Genomic DNA, 17652 nt, shown 5'->3' on the forward strand with positions numbered 1-17652 from the left:
ACCAGGACCTATGTCATCACGCTGCCCACACTCTGCGTTTACCTTCATTGGCTGAGAAATGGCGCTTTTCGCGTCATTGAAACGCGACTTTGGCGGGAAAGTCGCGTACCGCATGGCCGACCCCGCACAGGGGTCGGATCGGGTTTCATGAAACCCCGACTTAGCCAAAAGTCGGCGACTTTTGAAAATGTTCGACCCGTTTCGCTCAACCCTACTGGGGGCTAAAAAATTATTTTTGTGGGAAAAAATTTTTGTTTTATTTTTACGGCTCTGCATTATAAACTTCTGTGAAGCACTTGGTGGGTCAAAGTCTCTAGATAAGTTCCTTAGGGGGTCTACTTTCCAAAATGGTGTCACTTGTGGGGGGTTTCAATGTTTAGGCACATCAGTGGCTCTCCAAACGCAATATGGCGTCCTATCTCAATTCCTGTCAATTTTGCTTTGAAAAGTCAAATGGCGGTCCTTCCCTTCCGAGCTCTGCCATGCGCCCAAACTGTGGTTAACCCCCACAAATGGGGTATCGGCGTACTCAGGACAAATTGTACAACAACGTTTGGGGTCCATTTTCTCCTGTAACCCTTGGTAAAATAAAACAAATTGGAGCTGAAGTAAATTTTTTGTGAAAAAAAGTTAAATGTTAATTTTTATTTAAACATTCCAAAAATTCCTGTGAAGCACCTGAAGGGTTAATAAACTTATTGAATGTGGTTTTTAGAACCTTGAGGGGTGCAGTTTTTAGAATGGTGTCACACTTGGGTATTTTCTATCATATAGACCCCTCAAAATGACTTCAAATGAGATGTGGTCCCTAAAATAAAATGGTGTTGTAAAAATGAGAAATTGCTGGTCAACTTTTAACCCTTATAACTCCCTAACAAAAAAAAATTTTGGTTCCAAAATTGTGCTGATGTAAAGTAGACATGTGGCAAATGTTACTTATTAAGTATTTTGTGTGACATATCTCTGTGATTTAATTGCATAAAAATTCAAATTTGGAAAATTGCGAAATTTTCAAAATTTTTGCCAAATTTCCGTTTTTTTCACAAATAAACGCAGGTAATATCAAAGAAATTTTACCACTATCATGAAGTACAATATGTCACGAGAAAACAATGTCGGAATCACTGGGATCCATTGAAGCGTTCCAGAGTTATAACCTCATAAAGGGACAGTGGTCAGAATTGTAAAAATTGGCCCGGTCATTAACGTGCAAACCACCCTTGGGGGTAAAGGGGTTAATGAACATGCTGCGTTTTTTACCGCGATGTGTTTTTTTTCGCGGAAAAAAAACGCATCATGTGCACAAAAATTGCAGAATGCATTAAAAATGATGGGATGCTTATGTATGCGTTTTTTAAGCGTTTTTCCCCTCGGAAAACAGCCGAAAAAACTTGAAAAAAACCCGAAAAATCCTGAACGTGTGCACATAGCCTTAGTGTAGAAAAGGAGGATAATATTTCCCCTTCATACATATCACCAATCAGTATGATTCCCAGGGATTTCCGTAATACTCTGCTCCAGGGTCTCGGTTGGGGCCTGGACCGCGCCATTGTTATAGAGCCCAGATTATGGCTCCGTGCACTCCACACTCCCAGAGCGGCCTCCACTGTCCGTGGTGAACACAATTTATTATTCTATTGCTATTAGATCCGTTTACTATATATGAATATAAGAAGCATGCCATATGTGATGTTCCTATGAAATGTTTTTCAATTTTATGCGATGACTGACATCTTTACTATTCCACATCAACCTTGAGTATTGGTGCTGTACAGTCTCTCACCACTGAGGGGCGCCCTCGTCCTCCTTCTTTCACTGGGATGTATAAAGTGTCCGCTCTCTGTTGGTTTTCCTGCCATATATACTTTACTTGATGGATTGTATTTCTTTGAGTATTTTCATGGGGAATGTGAAACAAACTGATTTTCTGTTCTGTTTTTCTAGTTGTAATACGGTTATTCCGGGATGTGATCTGATTTTCTCCGCTAGGGGTTGAATTAGTAGCCCGATTATTAGCGGTGAGCGCGGACCCCCTGCCTCCTGCCATCAGTGATATTGAGTCTGTCTGACATCATTCCAGATATGAGAACTGAGGATCATACAGTGATCGCTCTGAAGATATCACCGCCAAATCCAGATTAACCCCTCAGAGACCCCAATACCCCCGATCCAACGCCATCCAGAGCGAGGAGCAGAGAAGGCGTCCGGCCGCTGTATGGCTGATATCCATCCTCCTCCTCCTGACATCCGTCTGTCTAGACTGGACAAATCCTACTTGGTCTTTATTCACTAAAACCGGGATAATTTCTATTAGATAGAACCTTAGAATACCTTTTTAGGTTCGTGTTCAGCAATGACATCGGCCTAAACTTGGGGGCTCGTTCGTGTGTTTTCCTGGTTTTGGGAGGGGAACAATTGTTGCCTGGATCATTTATTTATTTCTATGAGGGGTTACTATGTCCCCAAACTATTTGTAACACTCGCTATCGGCCCATCAGGGCCGGGGACTTGTTGTTAATCGCTTCCTTTATTTCTGAGTTATTGCTTTAATGTCATTTGTCTTCTGGTATTTTGGGCAGTTTTATGCTTTCTAATAATTGGTTAATCAGTTTGGTGCTGGGCTGCTGCATTGATTTATTTTCCTGTAAATTGTAAAGGGATGAATAGTAGTTTGTGTTGGCGATCTCTTTAGTTACATATTCTATTGTTTTGGTCGTCCGGTATGTGGGAACCTTTGTCCTTTGTTTAGTCATTTTGGCTTTGACTTTATTGGCCAATATTTCACCTGCCAGTAATATTTGGCTTTTCCGCAGGTTCTGCTCATATTTGTGTTGGTGTAGCTCATACCTTAGTTTCTGTAGTTTTCGGAGAGTTGTGCCTGTGGGGCTACAGTCCTGTGTCTCTCCCATATTTTGGTTGATTTCCTCTATTTGGCGCAGTCTCCCTTATATTTCAGGAAGCTGTTTGGATTATTCCCCTGATATAAACCTCGTGTGCCCTCCATACTGCTGATGGGACACGTCAGGCTTGTTGTTAGTTATGAAATATTCTTTTAAGGTCTTCTATAGTTGGGGCCTAATTATGTGATGAGATTAGGGAGTGCTTTCCTCTCCATTGGGAATATATCGGGTAATTACCGAATATACTCAAGTATAAGCCGACCTGAGTATAAGCCGTGACCCCTAATTTTGCCACAAAAAAATAGGAAAACTTATTGACTTTTAGTATAAGCCTAGGGTGCGAAATGCAGCAGGCACTGGTAAATCTAATATATAAAGCTGAATGTGTGTGTGTGTGTGTGTGTGTGTGTGTGTGTGTGTGTATGTCCGGGATTGGCATCTGCACCGTCGCAGCTACAGCCACAAAATTTTGCACAGTCACACGTCTGGACCCCGAGAGCGTCATAGGCTATATTGTGAGGCGAAATTTTAACCCCGCGTGTTCCAATTCACCAAACAATTTTGCCCCTATCTACATAATGGGGAAAAAAGTGAAAGGAAAAGTGTTGGAAGCGTCGCAGCTACAGCAACAAAATTTTGCACAGTCACACGTCTGGACCCTGAGAGCGTCATAGGCTACGTTGTGAGGTGAAATTTTAACCCCGCGCTTTCCAATTCACCAAACAATTTTGCCCCTATCTACATAATGGGGAAAAGTGAAAGGAAATGTGTTGGAGGCAAAATTGACAGCTGCCAGATGTGAACAAGGGGGACTTAAAGAATGAGAGCGATGGCGTCAAAGAGTATATACCGTACAGTTGCTAAGGTGGGGCCCCGATATGGGATACTCACCACACACGGGGATATGAACACACACACACAAAATGCGCCACACACTACCACGTGCTTGAACACATATTACCCTCAGCACACATTTCACCACACATACACCAACCTCGCCACATAAAAGTCGAAACACAAAAGTCGCCGCTCAAAACTCGCCACGCGCAAAACTCGCCACATGCAAAAACTAGGCTCACGCAAAACTCGCCACAAGTGCAAAACTCACCTCATGGAAAACTCGCCACACGCAAAACTTGCACACGTGGAAAAATTGTCACATGCACAAAAGTTGCAAAACATGCAAAAGTTGCCTCACACAAAACTTGCACAAACTCAAAATGCACCACACATAAAACTTGCCACGCGCAAAACTCGCCATGCGCAAAACTTGCTGCACACAACTTGCTACACTAACCTGTCACATGCAACTCGACACACAAAAAGTTGCTACACGCATGTTGCCACACAAAACTCATCTCACAAAAGTCGCTACATGCATGTCGCCACACGCAACTCAACACACACAACTTGACAAACGAAACTCGCCCTAAAACATACACAAGTCTGGTATTATCCTTCAAAAATAAAAATCTGATTAATAAGTAGACAAACTACAATAGCAACAAATGTACCATATAGGAAATACGGCAGCTGTCAGTCACATGACCTGTCTATTATGTGTATGTGTGAGCTAATATATACTGCCAGGGGGAGGGTTTCCTGTTGGCTGGGGATTTATCAGGCTGCCAATTTAGCTTACAAATACTGAGGTAAAAATACTGAGCAAATAACATGTGAACGAGGTCTAATACAGGAGGAGATGACACACAGGTATATACTATATACAGGGGAGATGACACACAGGTATATACTATATACAGGGGAGATGACACACAGATATATACTATATACAGGAGAGATGACACACAGGTATATACTATATACAGGGGAGATGACACACAGATATATACTATATACAGGATGAGATGACATACCGGTATATACTATATACAGGAGGAGATGACACACAGGTATATACTATATAAAGGAGCAGATGACCTACAGGTATATACTATATACAGGAGGAGATGACACACAGGTATATGCTATATATAAAAGATGACATACAGTTATATACTATATACAGGAGGAGATGACACACAGATATATACTATATACAGGGGAGATAACACACAGGTATATACTATATACAGGAGGAGATGACATACAGGTATATACTATATATAGGAGGAGATGACATACAGGTATATACTATATACAGGGGAGATGACACGCAGCAGGTATATACTATATACAGGAGATGACATACAGGTGTATTCTATATATAAGGGAGATGACAAACATGTATATACTGAGGTGAAAATGATTGGTGTGAGATGAAAAGATGTGAGTGCAAAATGAGAGGAGTGAGGGAAAATAGTGGAGTGATCGGAAAAGGACAGATGTGAGGTCGAAATGACAAGTGTTAGGGGGGAATGAGAGGAGTGAGGGAGAAAATGAGAGATGTGAGGGGGAAAATGAGAGATGTGATTGGGAAAATGAGAGGCGTGATGAGAAAATAAGAGACGTGAGGTGCTATAACTAACCACAGATATTTACTATGCCCAGGCAACGCCGGGCTCTTCAGCTAGTCTACTATATAAAGCTGAATGTGTGTGTGTGTGTGTCCGGGATTGGCATCTGCACCGTCGCAGCTACAGCCACAAAATTTTGCACAGTCACACGTCTGGACCCCGAGAGCGTCATAGGCTATGTTGTGAGGTGAAATTTTAACCCCGTGCTTTCCAATTCACCAAACAATTTTGCTCCTATCTACATAATGGGGAAAAAGTGAAAGGAAAAGTGTTGGAGGCAAATTGACAGCTGCCAGATGTGAACAAGGGGGACTTAAAGAATGAGAGCAATGGCGCCAAAGTATATACCGTACAGTTGCTAAGGTGGGGCCCCGACATGGGATACTCACCACACACGGGGATATGAACACACACAAAATGCGTGCTTGAACACATATTACCCTCAGCACACATTTCACCACAAATACACCAACCTCGCCACATAAAAGTCGAAACACAAAAGTCGCCGCTCAAAACTCGCCACGCGCAGAACTCGCCACATGCAAAAACTAGGCTCTTGCAAAACTCGCCACAAGTGCAAAACTCGCCTCATGGAAAACTCGCCACATGCAAAACTTGCACACGCGGAAAAAATGCCACATGCACAAAAGTTGCAACACATGCAAAAGTTGCCTCACACAAAACTTGCACATACTGAAAAGGCACCACACATAAAACTCGCCACGCGCAAAACTCGCCATGCGCAAAACTTGCTGCACACAACTTGCTACACTAACCTGTCACATGCAACTCGACACACAAAAAGTTGCTACATGCATGTTGCCACACAAAACTCATCTCACAAAAGTCGCTACATGCATGTCGCCACACGCAACTCAACACACACACAACTTGACAAATGAAACTCGCCCTAAAACACACACAAGTCTGGTATTATCCTTCAAAAATAAAAATCTGATTAATAAGCAGACAAACTACAAGAGCAACAAATGTACCATATAGGAAATACGGCAGCTGTCAGTCACATGACCTGTCTATTATATGTATGTGTGAGCTAATATATACTGCCAGGGGGAGGGCTTCCTGTTGGCTGGGTATTTATCAGGCTGCCAAATTAGCTTACAAATACTGAGGTAAAAATACTGAGCAAATAACGTGTGAACGAGGTCTAATACAGGAGGAGATGACACACAGGTATATACTATATACAGGAGAGATGACACACAAGTATATACTATATAGAGAAGAAGATGACATACAGGTACATACTATATACAGGATGAGATGACATACAGGTATATACTATATACAGGAGGAGATGACACACAGGTATATACTATATACAGGAGCAGATGACCTACAGGTATATACTATATACAGGAGGAGATTACACACAGATATATACTATATACAGGAGGAGATGACATCCAGGTATATACTATATATAGAAGGAGATGACATACAGGTATATACTATATGCAGGGGAGATGACACACAGGTATATACTATATGCAGGGGAGATGACACAGCAGGTATATACTATATACAGGGGAGATGACATACAGGTATATACTATATACAGGAGATAACATACAGGTGTATACTATATATAAGGGAGATGACAAACATGTATATACTGAGGTGAAAATGAGAGGTGTGAGGTGAAAATGAAAAGGTGTGAGTGCAAAATGAGAGGAGTGAGGGAAAATAGTGGAGTGATCGGAAAATGACAGATGTGAGGTCGAAATGACAAGTGTTAGGGGAAAATGAGAGGAGTGAGGGAGAAAATGAGAGGTGTCAGGGAGAAAATGAGAGATGTGAGGGGGGAAATGAAAGATGTGATTGGGAAAATGAGAGGTGTGATGGGAAAATAAGAGAAGTGAGGTGCTATAACTAACCACAGATATTTACTATGCACAGGCAACGCCGGGCTCTTCAGCTAGTTTCAAAAATAAAAATAGATACCAATAAAAGTAAAATTAATTGAGACATCAGTGGGTTAAATGTTTTTGAATATGCATTTTGAATCAGGAGCCCCATATAATGCTCCATACAGTTCATGATGGCCCCATAAGATGCTCCATAGAATATGCCCCATATGCTGCTGCGATTAAAAAAGAAAAAAAAATGACATACCCGTGTCTCGTTGCTGGGCGCCAAGTGTCGGTGTCCTGAGCAGGTGGGGACACCGGCGCACTATGGGGGCTTCTCCGATCGTCTCTGGTGCATGCCGGCAGCTTGTTCCTGTGTTCAGCGGTCACTGGTACCGCTCATTAAAGTAATGAATATGCGCTCCACGCCTATGGGAGTGGAGTCTGTTGTGAATTCTGCTTTTGGGTTCCCTCCGGTGGTTGTAGGTGGTAATGCAGTTGTCCCTGGATTGCAGTCCTGGTCAGGTGTATCTGCTGATTGCAGTTCTGACTGGGGTATTTAGGTGTGCAGGATTCATTAGTCCTTGCCAGTTGTCCATGGTTCTTGGGAGATTTGATCTCTGTCTGGTTCCTCCTGCCTTGCTGCCAAATCAGCAAAGAGAAGTGTCTGGTTTTGTTTCTGTGGCACACATGTGTGCTTGATAATTCGGTGCTATTCATTTGTTTTTTCTTGTCCAGCTAGATTGTGTCAGTATTTTCTCAGTCTTGTTGGATTCTCAGGAGTTGCAGATATACGTTCCACGTTTTTAGTTAGATTGTGGAATTTTTTGTATTATCTGCTGTGGATATTTTTGGAAGGGTTTTAATACTGACCGCTTAGTATTCTGTCCTATCCTTTTCTTTTTAGCTAGAGTGGCCTCATTTGCTAAATCCTGTTTTCTGCCTGCGTGTCTTTCCTCTACTACTCACAGTCAATATTTGTGGGGGGCTGCCTATACTTTGGGGTTCTGCTCTGAGGCAAGGTAGAATTCCTATTTCCATCTATAGGGGTATTTAGTCCTCCGGCTGTGTCGAGGTGTCTAGGGTTTGTTAGGCACGCCCCACGGCTACTTCTAGTTGCGGTGCTAGTTTAGGATTTGCGGTCAGTACAGTTTCCACCTACTCCAGAGAAAGTTTCATGCGGCTCCAAGGTCACCGGATCATAACAGTACAACTGGCCAATAATGAGTTAAATGCATCTCAGAAGAAGGGAAGAAAGGTGTTGAGCCATTTTTTTTTTCTGTAGTCTGCTTTATGTTTTCTTCCCTCTTTTTCTCTGGGTGGCTGAGGAGCCTTGTGCTAGCATGAATGTTCAGGAATTAGCTTCTCGTGTAGATCAGCTTGCTGCTAGGGTGCAGGGTATTTCTGATTATATTGTTCAGACTCCTGTTTTAGAGCCGAAGATTCCTACTCCTGATTTGTTTTCTGGTGACAGGTCCAAATTCTTGAGTTTTAACCCCTTCCCGACCTGTGACAAAGCATATGCGTCATGAAAGTCGGTGCCAATCCGACCTGTGACGCATATGCTGTGTCACAGAATGATCGTGTCCCTGCAGATCGGGTGAAAGGGTTAACTTCCATTTCACCCGATCTGCAGGGACCGGGGGAGTGGTAGTTTAGCCCAGGGGGGGTGGCTTCACCCCCCCGTGGCTACGATCGCTCTGATTGGCTGTTGAAAGTGAAACTGCCAATCAGAGCGATTTGTAATATTTCACCTAAAAAACTGGTGAAATATTACAATCCAGCCATGGCCGATGCTGCAATATCATCGGCCATGGCTGGAAACACTTTCGTGCCCGCACCCCACCCCACCGATCGCCCCGCCCCCCGATCTGTGGCCCACTCCCCTCCGTCCTGTGCTTCGCCCCCCCGTCCTCCTGTCCGCTCCCCCCGTGCTCCAATCCCACCCCCCGTGCTCCAATCCACCCCCCCTGCACACCGATCCCCCCCGCACACCGATCTACCCGCCCGCACACCGATCTACCCGCCCGCACACCGATCCACCCGCCCGCACACCGATCCACCCGCCCGCACACCGATCCACCCCCCTCATGCTCCGATCCACCCCCCGTGCGCCGACGCCCCCCCGTGCCCTGATCTCCCCCTTATACTTACCTAGCCTCCCGGGGTCCTTCCGTCTTCTTTCCTGGGCGCCGCCATGTTCCAGAATGGCGGGCGCATGCGCAGTGCGCCCGACGAATCTGCCTGCCGGCAGATTCGTTCCAATGTGAATTTTGATCATAGGTTTTATCACAATCACAGTGATCAAAATAAAAAAAACAGTAAATGACCCCCCCCCTTTGTCCCCCATAGGTAGGGACAATAATAAAATAAAGAATGTTTTTTTTCCACTAAGGTTGGAGTTAGAACTAGGGTTAGGGGTAGGGTTAGGGTTAGGGGTAGGGTTAGGGGTAGGGTTTCGATATGTGCACACGTATTCTGGTCCTCTGCGGATTTTTCCGCAGCGAATTTGATAAATCCGCAGTGCTAAACCGCTGTGGATTTATCGCAGATTTACCGCGGTTTTTCTGCGCATTTCACTGCGGTTTTACAACTGCGATTTTCTATTGGAGCAGTTGTAAAACCGCTGTGGAATCCGCAAAAAGAAGTGACATGTACAGCGATTTTTGTTTCCCATAGGTTTACATGGAAATGTAAACTCATGGGAAACTGCTGCGGATACACAGCATTTTCCGCAGCGTGTGCACATACCTTTAGAATTAGGCCATGTGCACACTGTGCGGATTTGGCTGCGGATCCGCAGCGGATTGGCCGCTGCGGATCCGCAGCAGTGTTTCATCAGGTTTACAGTACCATGTAGACATATGGAAAACCAAATCCGCTGTGCCCATGGTGCGGAAAATACCGCGCGGAAACGCGGCGTTGTATTTTCCGCAGCATGTCAATTCTTTGTGCGGATTCCGCAGCGTTTTACACCTGTTCCTCAATAGGAATCCGCAGGTGAAATCCGCGGTAAATCCGCAGGTAAAACGCAGTGCCTTTTACCCACGGATTTTTCAAAAATGGTGCGGAAAAATCTCACACGAATCCGCAACGTGGGCACATAGCCTTAGGGTTAGGGTTGGGTTGGAATTAGGGTTGTGGTTAGGGTTAGGGGTGTGTTGGGGTTAGGGTTGTGATTAGGGTTACGGCTACAGTTGGGATAAGGGTTAGGGGTGTGTTGGCGTTAGAATTGAGGGGTTTCCACTGTTTAGGCACATCAGGGGGTCTCCAAACGCAACATGGCACCACCATTGATTTCAGCCAATCTTTTATTCAAAAAGTCAAATGGTGCTCCCTCCCCTCCGAGCCCCGACGTGTGCCCAAACAGTGATTTACCCCCACATATGGGGTACCAGCATAGTCAGGACAAACTGCGCAACAATTACTGGGGTCCAATTTCTCCTGTTACCCTTGAGAAAATAAAAAATTGCTTGCTAAAACATCATTTTTGAGGAAAGAAAAATGATTTTTTATTTTCACGGCTCTGCGTTGTAAACGTCTGTGAAGCACTTGGGGGTTCAAAGTGCTCACCACATATCTAGATAAGTTCCTTGGGGGGTCTAGTTTCCAAAATGGGGTCACTTGTGGGGGTTTCTACTGTTTAGGCACACCAGGGGCTCTGCAAACGCAACGTGACGCCCGCAGACCATTCCATCAAAGTCTGCATTTCAAAAGTCACTACTTCACTTCCGAGCCCCGACATGTGCCCAAACAGTAGTTTACCCCCACATATGGGGTATCACCGTACTCAGGAGAAACTGGACAACAAATATTGGGGTCAAATTTCTCCTGTTACCCTTGGGAAAATTAAAAAATTCTGGGCTAAAAAATTATTTTTGAGGAAAGAAAACGTATTTATTATTTTCACTGCTCTGTGTTATAAACTTCTGTGAAGCACTTGGGGGTTCAAAGTCCTCACCACACATCTAGATTAGTTCCTTTGGGGGTCTAGTTTCCAAAATGGGGTCACTTGTGGGGGGTTTCTACTGTTTAGATACATCAGGGGCTCTGCAAACGCAACGTAACGCCCGCAGAGCATTCCATCAAAGTCTGCATTTCAAAACGTCACTACTTCACTTCCGAGCCCCGACATGTGCCCAAACAGTGGTTTACCCCCACATATGGGGTATCAGCGTACTCAGGAGAAACTGTACAACAACTTTTGGGGTAAAATTTCTCCTGTTACCCTTGGGAAAATAAAAAATTGCAGGCTAAAATATGATTTTTGAGAAAATAAAATTTTTACTTTATTTTCATAGCTCTGCGTTATAAACTTCTGTGAAGCACTTGGGGGTTCAAAGTCCTCACCACACATCTAGATTAGTTCCTTTGGGGGTCTAGCTTCCAAAATAGGGTCATATGTGGGGGATCTTCAATGTTTAGGCACACAGAGGCTCTCCAAACGTGACATGGTGTCCGCTAATGATTGGAGCTAATTTTCCATTTAAAAAGCCAATTGGCGTGCCTTCCCTTCCGAGCCCTGCCGTGCGCCCAAACAGTGGTTTACCCCCACAAATGGGGTATCAGCGTACTCAGGACAAACTGGACAACAACATTTGGGGTCCAATTTCTTCTATTACCCTTGGCAAAATAGGAAATTCCAGGCTAAAAATCATTTTTGAGGAAAGAAAAATTATTTTTTATTTTCATGGCTCTGCGTTATAAACTTCTGTGAAGCACCTGGGGGTTTAAAGTGCTCAATATGCATCTAGATAAGTTCCTTTGGGGGTCTAGTTTCCAAAATGGAGTCACTTGTGGGGGAGCTCCAATGTTTAGGCACACAGGGCCTCTCCAAACGCGACATGGTGTCCGCTAACAATTGGAGCTAATTTTCCATTCAAAAAGTCAAATGGCGCGCCTTCCCTTCCGAGCCCTGCCGTGTGCCAAAACAGTGGTTTACCCCCACATATGAGGTATCGGCGTACACGGGAGAAATTGCCCAACAAATTTTAGGATTAATTTTATCCTATTGCCCATGTGAAAATGAAAAATTGAGGCGAAAATAATTTTTTTGTGAAAAAAAAAGTACTTTTTCATTTTCACGGATCAATTTGTGAAGCACCTGGGGGTTCAAAGTTCTCACTATGCATCTAGATAACTTCCTTGGGGCATCTAGTTTCCAAAATGGGGTCACTTGTGGGGGAGCTCCAATTTTTAGGCACACGGGGGCTCTCCAAACGTGACATGGTGTCCGCTAAAGAGTGGAGCCAATTTTTCATTCAAAAAGTCAAATGGCGCTCCTTCCCTTCCAAGCCCTGCCGTGCGCCCAAACAGTGGTTTACCCCCACATATGAGGTATCAGCGTACTCAGGACAAATTGGACAACAACTTTCTCTGTTCAGTTTCTCCTTTTACCATTGGAAAAATAAAAAAATTGTTGCTAAAAGATAATTTTTGTGACTAAAAAGTTAAATGTTCATTTTTTCCTTCCATGTTGCTTCTGCTGCTGTGAAGCACCTGAAGGGTTAATAAACTTCTTGAATGTGGTTTTGAGTACCTTGAGGGGTGCAGTTTTTAGAATGGTGTCACTTTTGGGTATTTTCAGCCATATAGACCCCTCAAACTGACTTCAAATGTGAGGTGGTCCCTAAAAAAAATGGTTTTGTAAATTTCGTTGTAAAAATGAGAAATCGCTGGTCAAATTTTAACCCTTATAACTTCCTAGCAAAAAAAAATTTTGTTTACAAAATTGTGCTGATATAAAGTAGACATGTGGGAAATGTTATTTATTAACTATTTTGTGTCACATAACTCTCTGGTTTAACAGAATAAAAATTCAAAATGTGAAAATTGCGAAATTTTCAAAATTTTCGCCAAATTTCCGTTTTTATCACAAATAAACGCAGAATTTATTGACCTAAATTTACCACTAACATGAAGCCCAATATGTCACGAAAAAACAATCTCAGAACTGCTAGGATCCGTTGAAGCGTTCCTGAGTTATTACCTCATAAAGGGACACTGGTCAGAATTGCAAAAAACGGCAAGGTCTTTAAGGTCAAAATAGGCTGGGTCATGAAGGGGTTAAAAACAACTGTAAACTGTTTTTTGCTCTGAGACCTCGATCCTCCGGTGATTCCATCGTACATATCACTGTACATACATTATATATGTGCCCTATGTAACACGTCACACATCGTACATATCACTGTACATACATTATATATGTGCTCTATGTAACATATCACACATCGTACATATCACTGTACATACATTATATATGTGCCCTATGTAACATGTCCCTGTGTTGTGTGCAGGTTTCCATATTGTGCAGCTGATGTACGGCTGTGAGCGGGGAGATGACGGCTCCATCACTGGATACTATCAGTTCGGATATGACGGGAGAGAGTTTATGGCTCTGGACACACGGACATGGACTTATGTCCCCACTATGGCGCAGGCGCAGATCACCACACAGAGATGGAACAGTGCGGAAGAACAAGTGGGGGAGATAGATAAGAATTATCTGGAGAATATCTGTATAGAATGGCTGCAGAAACATGTGGAGAACGGGAGAGAAGATCTGGAGAGGAGAGGTGAGCGCTCAGCACCGCAGCCCCGCCGCCTGCTGCCGGGACATGGGCGCTGGGGGGCAGCACTGTGCAGGGGGGGAGGGACTTGTAGAGGGCATCACGGGGCACCTATAGAATGCAGCACTGGGGGCACCTATAGAATGCATCAGGGGGGGGGGGCGGCACCTATAGATGGCAGTAGGGGGGGGACCTATAGAGGGCATCACGGGGCACCTCTAGAATGCAGTACGGGGGGGGGGGGGGGGGCACCTATAGATGGCAGTACGGGGGGGGGGGGGGGGCACCTATAGAGGGCAGTACAGGAGGCACCTATAGAGGGCAGTACAGGGGGCACCTATAGAAGGCGCTGCTGCCTCACACGGGGGGAAGGAAATTTTAATTAACAATAAATAACTATATCGGCGGGCGGTGAATAAAGGGGGCGGGACGTGCAGAAGAACGCTGACCAATCAGCACTTTCGCATCAGACTGAGCTAAGCGATCATTGGTCAGGCATGTGAGGGAGTGAGACAGGGCGGGGCCTGTTGCCTAGAGATGCGGCTCCTGCTCAGTCCCGGCAGCGAGTATTGAATTCGCAGGTTGAATGTGTTGTGGGCGTGTCAGGGGAGTGGCAGTCTCTGTGAGCTGCAGCGCTGATTGGTTCATCAGGGTCTTTGTGAGCTGCAGCGCTGATTGGTTCATCAGGGCATCGAAGGCGGTGCATTTAGGAGCGCGCTCTGTTCCTGAGACGACAGGCTTGCAATATGGAAGGAGCACTTTCAGGAGCGCGCATTTATGGCTTTCGGCGCGCATTTCGAATGTAAGGAAGCGCGCATTCAGGATCGTGGATCCCTAGTCTGCCTATAGTAATCTGTTGCGTTTATTCCCAGCGGATCCGTATTCTGGCTATAGTAATCTGTTGCGTTTATTCCCAGCGGATCCGTATTCTGGCTATAGTAATCTGTTGCGTTTATTCCCAGCGGATCCCTAGTCTGCCTATAGTAACCTGTTGCGTTTATTCCCAGCGGATCCGTATTCTGCCTGTAGTAATCTGTTGCCTTTATTCCCAGCGGATCCGTATTATGCCTGTAGTAATCTGTTGCGTTTATTCCCAGCGGATCCGTATTCTGCCTGTAATAATCTGTTGCGTTTATTCCCAGCAGATCCGTATTCTGGCTATAGTAATCTGTTGCCTTTATTCCCAGCGGATCCATATTCTGCCTGTAGTAATCTGTTGCGTTTATTCCCAGCAGATCCGTATTCTGCCTGTAGTAATCTGTTGCGTTTATTCCCAGCAGATCCGTATTCTGCCTATAGTAATCTGTTGCGTTTATTCCCAGCGGATCCGTATTCTGCTTGTAGTGAGCTGTTGACTTTATTCCCAGCAGATCCGTATTCTGCCTGTAGTAATCTGTTGCGTTTATTCCCAGTGGATCCGTATTGCTGGGCAGGTACTTACGGAATCCGAGCCTTCACTGAAAATAGACTAAGGACTCATCCACGCAGATGTCCCTTTGGGGCACATACACTTCAGCAAACTTTTTGTTGAAGTGTTCGATGACCGGCAGAACTTTGAACAGATAGTCAAAGTTGGGGTCATCTCGTGGGGACACTGTGCATTAGCAGTATAAGGCTACGTTCACACTAGCGTTATGCTAGTTTGCGTCGGGCAACGCAGCGGCGACGCATGTGTCATGCGCCCCTATATTTAACATGGGGGACGCATGCGTTTTTGTTTGTTGCGTTGTGCGACGCATGCGTCTTTTTTTGCCGCAAGCGTCGGACCAAGAAAACGCAAGAAGTTGCATTTTTCTTGCGTCCGAATTTCGGCAAAAAACGACGCATGCGTCGCAAAACGCAGCGTTTTCGTGTGCGGCGTCGCCGACGCAACGCACAACGCTAATGTGAACGTAGCCTAATGCAGGAATTCGTGGATGGCCTCAAAACGCATCTGGGCCATGACTATTCGGAACACTGGAGCGTTATATAAAATATCAACACTCCTATATTGCTGAATTTCTGCCTTCTTGAGGATCCCCATGTGGAGGACCAGGCCCCAAAACTTTATCATTTTAACTGCGTCTACAGGAGACCAGTTAGAATATGATGAACGGGGGTTTTGGTCCAAAACTTGACGAGCATACAAATTAGTTTGCTCCACCATGAGGTTAACAAAATCCTCAGAGAAAAAGACTTTAAAAAAGTCAATTTCTGTGAGGCCGGTGGTGTCAAACTTGATTCCTGATTCTGCCACAAAATCAGGGATCAGTGGATCATTATTTTCGGGGGGGCGAGGTCAACACAGGGTCAGCAATGGGGTGTGCTAGTTACTCATCTGGAATGGTGGGCGCTGCCTTATCTTCTATCCTGGGACGTCTGCATGGCGGTTCCGCAGGACCCGAGGAGGAAGAGGAAAAGTAAAGAAATGTGGGATCCTCTCCCTCACTATCAGTGTCGGAGGCAGGGAAAGCATATGCCTCCTCCAATGAATAGCGCTATTGAGACGAACGGGACTTTTTTTTTTTTGTGGATATGGTGCTTGGGTGTACTTTATTTGTAACGATGTGTATGTGTGGTGGGGATAGTGATTGGTGAAAAATATTCTGACAAGAAAAAGATAAAAGAAAAAAACACTTCAAAATTTTTCAGCTGATGGATGTGCGCATGGGGGTGGCGCAAGGGGGGGTTGAAAAAGAAAAATGGAAAGCAGCTGGCACGAGCTCTAATAAAGGAACTGCATCACTTATTAAAGTTTGGCGGTTCCGTGATTTGCGCACTGTGCCATCAATCAATGCTCGGCGGCTGCAAAATGTGCGCACGGAGGCGGCGCAAAGGAGGGGGGGGGGAATGAAGAAAGCTTGATCCCTGCCCAACACATGTAGTTGTAGGGTACTCGATCCTAGACATGTCTTTGTAGTATTTTCCTGATGAAGAGGTCAGCTAGACCTTGAAACGTGTGGAATAAACCACCAGAGTTTTCATTACATTCGAATCTGAATTATTGTGGCAGCACGGACTTAATCCACGAATCATCCTGTACAACGTCTCTGAGAAGGTCGCGTGGGTGGCCCGTGGATCTGCAGCAGCCGATACGCACATGCTTTTGCTTTACACCATCAGGTGAGCAGCTCCCTGTTAAAAAAAACCGCACTTAATCTGAGGATAAGACCCTATATGCGCTTTTTGTCTCCCTAATCTACAAATCGTATAAATGTAATTCTACCACCTGAATAAAGTACAATATGTGACAAAAACAATGTCAGAATTACTTGAATGTGCAAATTCTTTACGGAGTTACTGTATGTTTGAGCGACACACACCAGATTTCCAAAATTTGCCTTGGTCATTAAAGGATTACTTTGGAAGATAGGGGTTAACTAACAGATTTGTGTGGGTCTGCCCATTGACACCCACAACGATCGTCAGCACGGGGGCTCTGGCCCAAGTATTGGCAGCGTGAGCAGCAAGCACTGGGCATGTGCGTCAAGCGATCCATTCAATCCTATGAAAGCGACAAAAGCAAGATGGCCACGGCTCCCATAGGAATCAATGGTGCACTTGCCCCACATACGCACAGTGCATGCCATTCAGGCTGCCAGTACTTGCGCTCGTTCAGAGCCCACGTGCTGGTGATTGGCGAGGGTGTGAGCGGCCACACCCGCACAGATCTGCTAGTTAGTCCCTATTTGAAGGATAGGGGCTAACTTCTATTCTCCGGAGTACTCCTTTAAAGCCAAAACAGGCCTCACTAAGGGGTTAAATGCAAATGGGCTACATGGGACAATAACGATACTCTGAAAGCACCCTTCATGTGAGGTCTGTACTTCAATATTCTACCCATATAACGTAC

The 17652-nt window shown here is 44.9% G+C and overlaps 1 protein-coding gene across 2 annotated transcripts in view; it reads left to right on the forward strand.

Annotated features, from left to right (window-relative positions):
- The window catches only part of LOC138661540 (class I histocompatibility antigen, F10 alpha chain-like), a 203616-nt gene that overhangs the window by 111054 nt on the left and 74910 nt on the right, over positions 1-17652 (forward strand). For both annotated transcript variants that reach the window (XM_069746338.1, XM_069746339.1), the window contains exon 3: positions 13548-13826. In XM_069746338.1, the coding sequence (XP_069602439.1) occupies positions 13548-13826 (279 nt within the window). The remainder of the gene's footprint in view (positions 1-13547; positions 13827-17652) is intronic.

This window comes from Ranitomeya imitator, chromosome 2 (assembly GCF_032444005.1).
Source record: "Ranitomeya imitator isolate aRanImi1 chromosome 2, aRanImi1.pri, whole genome shotgun sequence".
Lineage (NCBI taxonomy): Eukaryota > Metazoa > Chordata > Amphibia > Anura > Dendrobatidae > Ranitomeya > Ranitomeya imitator.